This window comes from Harpia harpyja, chromosome 4, assembly GCF_026419915.1.
Source record: "Harpia harpyja isolate bHarHar1 chromosome 4, bHarHar1 primary haplotype, whole genome shotgun sequence".
NCBI classification, from domain to species: Eukaryota; Metazoa; Chordata; class Aves; order Accipitriformes; family Accipitridae; genus Harpia; species Harpia harpyja.
Window position 1 is genome coordinate 62803603 of NC_068943.1, and position 11453 is coordinate 62815055.

Here is an 11453-nt window from a genome sequence, read left to right on the forward strand (position 1 = left end):
CAGGAGGCAGCGGCCTTCCCCCCAAGCTGGGCTCCCTCCTGCTTCCAGCCCTACCCTGCTGGAGCCAAGGCCTGAGCCCGCTCAGGGAGTGACCAGGACTGCAACAGAAAGGTATCGGAGGTACCTCCTCTGGGGTAGAGAGGGAAAAAGCAAGGTTCGAGAGCAACAGAGAGAATTAAGTTTTCAAGTTACAAAACCGTTTCAGGATCTTTTTCAGTACCGGAGTTTACAAGTCAGGCTAGCTCTTGCCTTTCTCAGAGCAATTCCTTGAGCTCTCCCGGGGCAGACGGCTGAGTGAGCAGCACTGAGGGTGGATGGGGAAGCACCACCGTGGCGACCAGGCCCAGGGCAAAGCTCCTGGCTGCTCTGCTGCAGAGACACCTTCCACCGTATGTGCCTGACCCCAGTGCAAACCAACGGACCGGCGCGGTCGACAGGATGACCCTGCAGACCTTCATAACCAGCATGCTCAGCCTCGTTTGCCCTTCCCAAAGTGTTGCCTGTTATGGACAAGATGAGGGGCTCGAGAGTGTACCAGACTGGCTCGGGGAGCGGGGTCAGCTCCCACCCTGCAGCGCTGGCCATCTGCGTCTTGAAATTCCGGACCCCACACGCGCTACACACCCAACAGTCACGGGGCATTAGTACCGCTACAGGTCGGTCATAACCTCTCTTGAGCAAAACCTCCTCTGTTTAATGAAAGACTAGCCTGGGTTACAACCACAAGTCAGGTGAGGAAAGGGTGGTGTGCTGGACAAGGCGCCAGCAAGCACAACCTCGAGGCCCTGCCTGTGTTGGATAACTGCTCCCAAGCGGTACGGTCCCTCCCCTGAGTACGAGCTCAGCTGTTTTATTTCCAGGATGAAACAAGTCCTGGAAGGAGCCTCCAAGTTGTGTGCTGAGAGGCAGCAGCACATGCAAAACCAGAAATCATGTGATTTCAACAACTTCTGGATAACACACGTTGGTGTGCGTGGGGTGGGAAGCCAGAGTGTTTCATATGTGCCACATTTAGTGCAGCTCAGTGCTAAGCACGGTGCAGGCTGTAAGCCAGTGATGTGAAGGGCAGTAGAAGCAAAAGACTGTGGGATAAGCGTTGAGTCAGGGACCGCTCCAAGGTGTATGTCGTGCAAATGAGGCCCATTTGCTGCAGAATGTGATAGACAGAAACCAGGCCCAGGACTGCCAAGCTTTACATATCATTGCTAAAAGTCCCAAATAACGCCCATTTCTCACACTGCATGGTAAAATGTGTTTCAGGTACTAAAATGTTGCCTATTGCCTGTGTTTTCACAGTTTTGAAGACATTTTCCAGATACACAGGAGAAAGTGTTGGCATACTATGTTTATGTGGTAAGTCTGATCTGAAATGCATTGGACCCAGCATGCATCTGCCATGCACAAAGCGGTGCAAGCTCAGAGGGACTGCAGAATAGAAGGTGCTTTACGGAGCGCAGCCAGACTCAGTCCCTGCGTGGGTTATAGAGGACCACTTTCTCTCTCTCTAAGGTTGCACCTAAAACCATTTCAAATCTGGTTTTCTCTTCATTGCACAGTCCCTTGGTCAGAATGGGGCCAAGGCCCTTTGAGTATTAGGGAGGCCCTATTGATTGGCGTGTAAGGCTAAGAAACATGAACACTTAGTGCTTATACAGTCTGAAAAACAGAAAGGGGCAAAAGGGGCAGAAAGACTTCCTTGGAGAAGATTTGTTCTGCAGCAAACTGGCAAACTTCACATTTCACACATTTCAGTATCAGTCTTGTTTCTAGTGTTATTCTGGCAATCTACATGATATCTTTGAGAAAAAAAAATTCTAATTAAAGATTTTGTGTAACAGAGCTTTCATACTAAAAAATAATCGCACTGGCTCAAGTGCTATTAAAAAGGTATACACAACAGAACGATCACATCACTTTCTCCTAAATAAACCCAACCGCCACTGCTGCTGAAAAAGAAGTGCAAGACTGTAGAACAGGAATAATACAGGATAACTGCCACGGCTCATGAGGAGGTGGATCACTGTAGGAAATTCCCCTCCTGTCTATGGTGACTGTGTAACACCTAAGGAGTTACATTATGAGGAGGTTCGCAGAGGATGCGGCAGGTCCTTTTCATAAAGCCTTCCAAAAAGTGTTGCTGTTATGAGCGGTTTCGATGTGCCATGCTTACTTTTCAAACGTCCGTCACGTAGCACCTAGTTGAAAAGAGAAAGAATGACACTAATAGTCCACTAACAGAGTAGCGATATTGCATCGTACAGAAAGGATAGGCCTTAGATGTTGAATAATTTAATGCAGCACTTCTTTCAAAAGACAATCGTGAGCATGAAAGAAACCAGAATTCTCTCTGGCTCTGCCATAGCCTTCCCGCACTTCCTTGGACCTGAAGGTCTTTAAAACTTCCTCCAGCTCCATCTTTGGAAGAAAAAAGATAATCTTCTCCACCTCATAAGAAGGTGAGAGTGAGAATAACTGATTTGTTAGGTTCTCCTTTGTTACTCATACATGGCGCTGAAGGTTATATACATATCTAGGACAGTAATTTGAAATATTTTTTGATTTGTAGACCCCAAAACAGTTTCCAGATGGAAGTAGAGAATTTCAAGCTACTGGCCATATGTTGCTTTCCTTAGTTACTTTTTGCAGATCAATTTGAAATCACTGTTGTTCATAGACGGTGAACACCTGCAAATTTTTAAGAGCCTCTGTGACAACAAATAAGCATGTATTTGTTAAGAAAATATAAAATATTTTTTTTAATTAGACCATGATCATATTTTAGCATACCAGTAAATCCTTTGATGTGTATGTTTTTACAAAAGTCCTATTCAGAATGAATATTCAGATGAGCAATGCTTTTCCATTCTCTGCCTTGTAAAAAAATCACCTTTTTTTCCTCTAAAACTTTCCAAGTCTTTTTCACTGTCTTCATTGTCTCTTGTAAGCTATTAAGTACCTCTTCCAAATCAATTAAGATTTCATCTAGCCTCTTACATAAACATAAATTAAGGTTTATGAATGAGAATATGTTTTGGCAAAAATATACAATGAAGTTTCACATAAAAAAAAAACCCCTACAAAACCATCAAAAATTCCTTTTAACTTTTTTAACTGCATGGTATCTCTGCTCTTATGCATGATAATAATTAGGAATTTTTCTTGCTTGGACAATTTCTCAGAGTATTTGATTTCTTTGTCTCCTAAAATACCCATCAGCAGAAACCTGTAGAAAATAGCTCCTTGAAAGCTGCTATTTATAGATCTGGGACCTGAAGTGGGAAGGCATGTTTGCTAAAGAAAACACTGAAGAGATTCTCGGCCTTAGCATTTATATGTTCTCATCAGTAAGGATTAATTCAATCCATCTGTTTAAACGTCCCCTTGAGTTACAGTCTGCAGAACCAAAGAAAGTGGATCTTGGATGGGACTTTGCTGCTGTATTGGTTTCTAGCACCACAGTCTGGAAAATCTTGTGTCAAACAGCTCCAGGGTGTCCCATTACCTCAAACTCCCCGGGGGCCAGCTGCACGCCACTGTACAAGACTTCTGGAAAGACGTAGTTGGTGCCAAATGTGCCACTGAGGGAGAACATCTCAAACTTGGTCTGAGCCATCTCCACCGGCTGCCCGCACGTGTTCAGGTCTGTGCTCTTGCACTTGAGCAGCGTGCATATCTGTGGGGAGGAGAAGGATACAGAAAGGTGAAATACCATTAAGCTTTCAACAGTCAAGAGCTGGATTTGATTGCAAGAAAAGTTCTTATGATGCAGTAATGGACAAGTGTTTTGGGGTGGTTGGTATGTAGGCATATACAACCCACACTCACCCCTACAAAACCAATTACCTGCCAGTGGTACTTTATGAGAGAACCATGAAGCCCATCAAATGCACCCAGGACATAAACTTCATCTTTGCTCTTGTTTGACATCCGATAGATCAAATGACAGCAGAGGTCTCCTTGGCAAACCGTGTAATTTCCAGTTTTGTGCCCGAGTTCACTGAAAGTGAATATATCTCGCCGGACAGCTCCCCAAAAAGTGTCTTTTCCTCCTGGAAATCTCTTGATGCTTGTGGCATATGAGCTCCAGTTGACAGCCGGGGGGTAGGTGGGGGAAAGACGGGGGCGTGCGCTCAGCTCTGCTAGCAGGAGACATCCCTCCTCAGTCCCACTGTCGTAATGGTAGGCGGTGGGTCCCTCCGGCGTGAACAGCCCGCTGCCTGCCGAGGACACCCACCAGCCCTCCATCAGCTGGCACCCTGGAGCACGGCTTGGCAAGGGGGCCAGCTGCCCCCCATGCCACACCGGCAGCCTTTTTCGGTGAGGCTATTTTCAGTCAACATGTTGCAGAGAATTTTGGAAGAATTTTAAAGTGCAGAACTGCTAAAATACCCATCCTAGTGTAAAAACATGACCTCAACCTCAAAGGTTTTGTGCTTCGCTGGATCTCAAATCTGAGCCTTCAATGGCAATTTGACACACAACCATCCTCTTTTTTTTTTTTAGAACTTAGGTTCATTTAAATATAAATCAGAGCTCTAAGAGTGGCATATTAGTCAAAGCAGAAAACCATGGGGGTAATTACGTTTCACGGAAGGAAACCCAGGGCTGTGGCCTAAAGTCAGCTCAGTCTATTTAGGGCAGGCAAAAACGTTTCTTTGTGGCTTTCACTTCGGCTTCAGGGGAGAGTTACAGATGCAGCTACAGCAACATTTTCTTAGTTTACAGAAAAAAAATGGCAGTAAATATCTATTAAGATCAAACCAAAACATAAATATCTGTTATTCTTCAGCAGCCACAAAAACCTGAAAATGTTTTGTTCAACATACAAGAGGAATCCTCCTTTTGGTTTTAGGTTATTAAGTTCAGTTTAAAACATTTTTTTCTCCATTTAACTGCTGATGGAATTTAAAAAAATAAATGCTGCATCTAAATAAGAGGCTGATAATTTAAGTGAAACTTTGTGCTACTTTTGAAATAAAATTTCACTTTTAAATTATAAAAATTTAATGTAATAGAATTTCTAATTTTACTGGTCCCAGAACATTCAACATTTTTTTACCTGAAGCTGTTTACTACATTCAATACAACATCAAGAAGATTTTTAGTCTGACTGAAACACTATTTTCCAGAGACTTCAAGACTTCACTATTTGTAAAACATTTCTGCCTGCTTCTGAATCCAGTAGTCTGAAGACAATTTCCCTTTTCCCAAATGCAACTCACCTGTCATTGCCAAACTGATGTTGTGAGTATTTGCTGAAAGTAAATTAACACCCATGCCAATAGCCCAGGCAGAGTGAAACTCAACTGCAGTCAGAAACGGCAGGACGTTCATCCAAGCCGTCGGGAAGAGCACGGTGTCCACCTGCAACTCGCTCACCAGGACCACGGCAGGCTTGTGGAAAAGGATGTCGAAGCAAGTGAAAATGCCAAACTTCCCAAAGGGGGTCTCAAAAGTGACGGCTTCTGGCTCTTTTGGGTAATTAAACTGAGTTTCTCTTCTAAACAGGTTGTACTGCAGGTGAAGAAAATGGCATATTAGAAATTAAAAATAAGGCAAGATTATCAACAGCTATTTTTGCATCTAAGATAGTCTTTAAGGCAAAGCTGGGGGTTGAGATACCTAAGCTGGCCAGCACACTGCTTTTGCATCCATCCAGCCGACCCTCTCCCCCAGCAAAATGGGGTGGCTGTGCCCCAGCTGCCCACTGGAAGCAATGCCCAGCTAATGTTAACTGCTAAACCCTGCCAAGATGTCACCTGCAAAAGCTCCATCTGGCTTGGCTAAAACTGTACCGAGGACCAGCTAACATGTACTGCTTATGGAAAACTCTGTCACTGCTTCTTTCCCATTTACTATCATAAATGTAGCCCTTAGGTGTTTGGTATCCAGAATGCACTCTGCAGCTCTGTGCTCCTGGGCGCCTGATCAATCAAGCACTTGCCTACTTTTCCTTCTGGCCATAAGATCCTTGCATCAGATCATCTTAGATTGGTTGTCGCTTTACAATAATGTAAAATTATTGTATAAACCAGCTGAAATTGGTGCCAGAGAAATGAAAAAATATACTGATAATCAATTACAGGGTGATGCTGAAGCACCTCCTTACCTTGTGGTAACGAGCCACCAGTTTCCCCTCCGGGTCAAAGACGACATCAGTGTTGTACTGATAGCGGCCGTCACTGGGGCAGCCGGGATCACTGGAGTTACACAGCTTCTTGTCCCCCATGTTTGCAACCACATAGATGGAGTTATTCCTGGCCATGCAGCTGAGTCGTTCCTGCACTGGAGCAGGAGCAAACCTAATGCATTTTTGGCGAAAGAAAAAAACCCCCAAATTTTACAAGTTTAAGTTCAGATGTGGAAGAAATGCATTCAAAGTTACTATTCCACTAACTAACTGCACATCCCCAGGTGCTGAAAAAAAGGATAGATCAAATCATAGTTTCTGTTCATTTTCTTCTCTGTTTGTAGCATCATTTTAAATTGGTGGTCTCTTTTAACCTTTAACAAATGGTCTCCCTGTGTTCTTCTTTCTGTACCCTTAACAATGCTATTTTCTGTGTGGATATAATTCCCAGCTAACACACATAAAAAGATATGGACAGCTTCAGAAAACAAGAGAGAAAATAAATCAGTATACAGACATAAACTGAAAATAACTTACAAATAAATTTTCAGGCAGATCTAAACCTTGATTTCAAAAGACCTTTTTAGCCTTTTTTAAGACTCTTCGTTCTGTTTAAGGCAGCTGCCCTTAAGCCTTTAGTAAAAAGTGGCCACAGCATTTACAGAGATGAGGACTTCTGAAATCTAGCTTCATAAAGCCTCAGAAGAGAAGAATAAAAAAGCTTAGCCTAGACATGAACTTGGTCCTCTGGGTGTCCCCTGCTGACACACATTCAGAGCAACCCTGTGTAACACAGGAGACTGTGCAAGTGGTTGGATTTCTAAAAGTCACTTCTTTCAGATCTAGATAAATATATTGTGCAATTTGATTTAGAAATCACCCAGCCACATGAGCTGAGGACTGAATCACCTTGTCTAACCTATGCATCTGACATGATAATAAACTAGCTTATACTTACAGAAGATTTTCACAATTGATCTGAAGTGATAAAGTATTAAATGTTTTAAAAATAATGAATTTGACAAAAATTTCCTCATTTTCCCCTTTTTGCAATTTTTAGAAGTGAGACAGTCTCAATGCTTTTTAACCTGCATATTCCCATTACCATTTGATTAAGAGTTCTTTTTGATGCAACTCATTTCTATGGCACTTGGGATGTTTAATGCATGAAAAAAAATAGCAGTATTTAGGCATTTATTGGGAGCAGCTCATGACTCCACGAGGCACTAGTTTGAAACCACATAAATCACTGCAGAAGAAATCACCTTGTGGGGTCGGTGCAAGGAATCCAGTTCACTGCCGGATCAGGGATATCCTCCAGGTAGGGGTAGATGGCTTCTCTCGTGAAATGCCAGCCATAAATGCCGTCTTCAGGAGTCACAATGATGTGGGCACCCTGACACGACAGGCTCCGTTAAGAATTCACCCATCAACAGATAACCAGGAGGCTCAGCAGCAGCAGAAAACACTAATTAACAAGGCTCACGATACACCTAGTACCTGCTGGGCGGCTTCCTTGATGGCCCCTTCCAAGACATCCATGTTTTTGTTCATCAGGGCCAAAGCATCGTCGGGAGAAACGGGCTCGTCAGTGACATCTGGCAGGATGACCGCGTGCTCGTAGACAGCTGCAATGAAGGTGTCGGAGGCAAGGGCCTGAAGGACTGCGAGTGCAAACACCGCAGCGTGCAGGAGAGGCTGGGAAGGGAGCATGGCTGGTGCCTCGCAGCTCCTGGATCGGGCATGGGGAATATAAACAGGATAGCAAGAGGAGGAGTAAAGACATAATAAGTTTGCTTTGGAAATGATTTTCTGGTGAGTAGTCTGGGAAGGTACAGTATAGTTCTGCCAACAGTCAGGACATTTATTTATAACAAGAAGTCAAAAAAACACTTCTAGGAATTGGATCTTGTTTGCAATTCAAAATGCTGTAAAAGAAAGGTGAACAAAAGGCTAAGAGACCACGTCAGAAGCAATGCTGATCTACGAGGGGCTCTGCAGAAGGAAGACTTGTGCACTCCGTTTGTACATCCCTCTCCAGGCTTCCAAACCCATCTCGGGGCGAGCCCAGACTCCCCTGGTTAGGGCACACTACTCCATATAACTTACTGCGTGCAGCTGCCGCTGGTTAAAAATTCAGCCGGTGCTGCAGGCAGACCACCTGCGTGAAGTACAGCCCTCGCGCTTCAGAGTGTAGCTGATTCATCCACGCTTATGAGACACACGGTCCTGCCATGCCTCTTGCCTTGGGCCACTGGCTTATTATAGTTGTAGCAGGTGCCCTGAGAGCGTCCTGCCTCCCGGGCTCATACTGCAATATAAACTAACCCTTGAACTGTGCTGATCTCTCTGCCTAGAGCTAACATACTCGCTCACTTTGTGAGAAAGAATTAAACAACACAGAATGATTTCTTTTTTACTATTTTTGTTACAGATGGCCTTTTTTTGCACAACAAGCAATTTGAAATTACTCAGAAAAAGCAGTTTTTTCTCACAGAAAGCAATTTTTGCATAGCATTTTGGAAATAGAATATTACTACTATAGTTTCAGGTACTTTGTAAAAACACCTTTGTTAGAACCTGCGGTATGTCTGTAAGGGTAAAGGAACATAACCTGGCTAATCATTTACCGCTCAGCAAGAAGCCAAGGAAAATATGCTTCATCCCGACAACATCTTCCTCTTTGCTATGTAGTTTCACCCAGAAGTCTTATTTTTGTCCACCAGCACCAAGGCCTCCTCAGGAGAAACTGGCACTGCAGCACGTTCCGACTAGACCACGCTGTGCTCGTAGATGGCTGCGATGTATCCTCCGGAGCAGACAGCACCAAAAGCACGGCAGAGGCACGAGCTTTAGGAAGCCGCATGTCTGGAGCCTGGAAGTGGCCCAAGAGGAGGCTGGGGGCAAGCAAAGAGAGGGGGCTTTAAAAGGGGAACTCTTGCACAAAATCTGGGAATTCCCCAAACTGGCGGGAAGCGGACACCAGGAGATGCAAGCACCCTGCCCGGAAAGTCTCCCAATGTCAAAGGCAAGAGAGCTGCCAGGATTGAGCAATCCTGCCTTGTATCACCTGTAGTGAAGTCACCACTGTGCTGCAGCTGAAGAAACACATCCCCTGCCAGATCTGCAAACTAACGTGGCGTGGCATTGCTGTAGTAATGCAGTTCAAGGCAAGCCTGGGTCGCAGCAGGAAAACAAGCCAGAGTTTGGGAAATCTCAGCAAAGACCAGCACGGACACATTCCTGGCCAAACTCGAGGGCGCGGGGCGCAGGCAGGGCTGCAGGAGGCAGGCGGCCGGTGCCCGGCCCAGTGCTGCCCCACAGCCACCACCTGTGCCACCCCAGCTCGGCACAGCACCGGCTCAGAGTCGCGGGGCTTTTGGGGGCTGCCCCACATCGCAGGGGGCTGCCAGGCACGCGGCTTGTCTGGGCAAACCTGTCAGCACATCACTCAGTGACTGAGCTCTGAAGATCTCAGGTCTCTGTTGGAAGAGCATCGTGAATGGGAGCCACGATTTCTAAATTTTGCCTATTGCAACCTGCTTTCTTACGTCTACAGAACACTCCAGCAGAAATCTTGAAGCCAAAGCTGCACAGGCACAAAAATCACTTGTCGCAGGTTGCCCAAGTTTCTTACCTTCTTTGGTTCTGACTCAGCTGTCAGGCAACAAAACGCTTTTTAGCTGCACGTCCATCGAAGAAGTGTTTATTGTTATTGGTGGTTACACGCAGCCTTGTCTTTATACAGACTGAGTTGGTATGTGGATAATGGGCACATTTGCATAGGATTACTTTCTGTATGCTTGACTTACACAATAACACATTTCACAACGACAAATGTTAACACAATCTTTGTAGCAAAAAGAATTTAGTGCCACGATGGCTTATGCCAGTCTTCTGTCGGAAAATATTCAACATACAAACATGCCTAAACCAAACCACAATGGCCTTGACCCAGATCCTGAATTCCAGATACTCACGAGGTTCAGGGTTGGGATCATGTACTACTTGCACAGACGTCCCCCTAGCCAGAGGACTGGTATCAGCAGTGAACAAACCTGAAGGAGACACCGCTCAGCTCTGAGACTGGCCACACACTCCCGCTGAATCCCTTCGGCATTGCAAGATGAGACCTTCTTGCGTGCCATAGCCTCCCTTAAATCCAGATCCTTTCCCTGGGAGAGAGCTGAGGTATCACCCACCAGGTTCCCGGGGGACAAGTACAGTGTCTGCCCTGAGTCTGTACCCATGGGAAGAGGATCACACTGGATAATCCCTTGCTGGACTGAGATCAGGCTGTGGTCAGACAGGAACTGACTCCAACAGTGAACAAGGTTTTAAGAGAGCATGGCACTAGCAGCAGTGATGTTGGGCTTCCATGAGCCAGAGTACATTGTCTGGGCCTTTTGATAAACATGTCATTATGTTAGACATGACACTATGTTATTTCACATGTGAGTATCTATTCACATTGTAAAACTGAAAAGGTCATATGGTGCACAGCAGTGATAATCAGTGCTGGAGCGTGGATAGTATTTGCACTCCCAATGTCTCACCAGCTCCATAACAGAAGTACTTGGGACTGAGGACCTTGAGACCACCACGCTGAGACCAGGAATGGTGCCAGTGTAGGGAAAAGGAAGGAGAAATTAGACTGATAGAGGTCTCTGGCCACTCTTAAACACACAGCCACAGAACATGCACATCTTTATACATTGATATGCTGAAAGAAGGTCACTAGGGTCCAGCAGCAGCAACAAAGCACAGGTTGCGGGGGGAGAAAAGGAAGCAAAGATGTGAAGAGTGCCTTCTGACCAAGAAGCAGTGGCAGGTTTTGTTTCAGGGTTGGCTCTTTGACTGGAGTCCTTGCTCAGTCTCCATGATGCACTATTCTGTGCTACCATGTTGTCCTGGTTTCAGCTGGGATAGAATTAATTTTCTTTCTAGTAGCTGGTATAGTGTTATGTCTGGGGTTCGTTATGAGAAGAATGTTAATAACACACTGATGTTTTCAGTTGTTGCTAAGTAGTGGTTTTACTAAGTCAAGGATTTTTCAGCTTCTCATGCCCAGCCAGCAGGAAGGCTGGAGGGGCACAAGAAGTTGGGAGGGGACACAGCCAGGACAGCTGACCCAAACTGGCCAAAGGGGTATTCCATACCATGTGACGTCATGCCCAGTATATAAGCTGGGGGGAGTTGGCCTGGGGGGATCACTGCTCAGGAACTAACTGGGCATCAGTCGGCACATGGTGAGCAATTGCATTGTGCATCACTTGCTTTGTATATTCCAGTTCTTATACTATTGTTATTGTCTTTTTTTTTT

The 11453-nt window shown here is 45.2% G+C and overlaps 1 protein-coding gene across 3 annotated transcripts; it reads right to left on the bottom strand.

Moving 5' to 3' along the window:
* Window positions 1–1327: 1327 nt before the first annotated feature.
* LOC128140512 (pantetheinase-like) lies at window positions 1328–11390 on the bottom strand. 3 transcript variants are annotated; one of them, XM_052784386.1, is made up of 8 exons: window positions 9768–11390; window positions 7631–7862; window positions 7396–7526; window positions 6110–6302; window positions 5223–5514; window positions 3844–4217; window positions 3503–3673; window positions 1328–2195 (listed from the first exon to the last, which is right to left on the bottom strand). In XM_052784386.1, exons 2-8 carry the CDS (start codon window positions 7841–7843, stop codon window positions 2076–2078), a joined length of 1494 nt encoding a protein of 497 aa, XP_052640346.1. In that variant the 5' UTR covers window positions 7844–7862; window positions 9768–11390; the 3' UTR covers window positions 1328–2075. The 3 variants fall into 3 exon arrangements, with proteins under 3 accessions (XP_052640346.1, XP_052640347.1, XP_052640344.1); XM_052784387.1 differs by lacking the exon at window positions 9768–11390 and adding an exon at window positions 8761–8933; XM_052784384.1 differs by lacking the exon at window positions 9768–11390 and adding an exon at window positions 8240–8933.
* Between the last annotated feature and the right edge of the window lie 63 nt (window positions 11391–11453).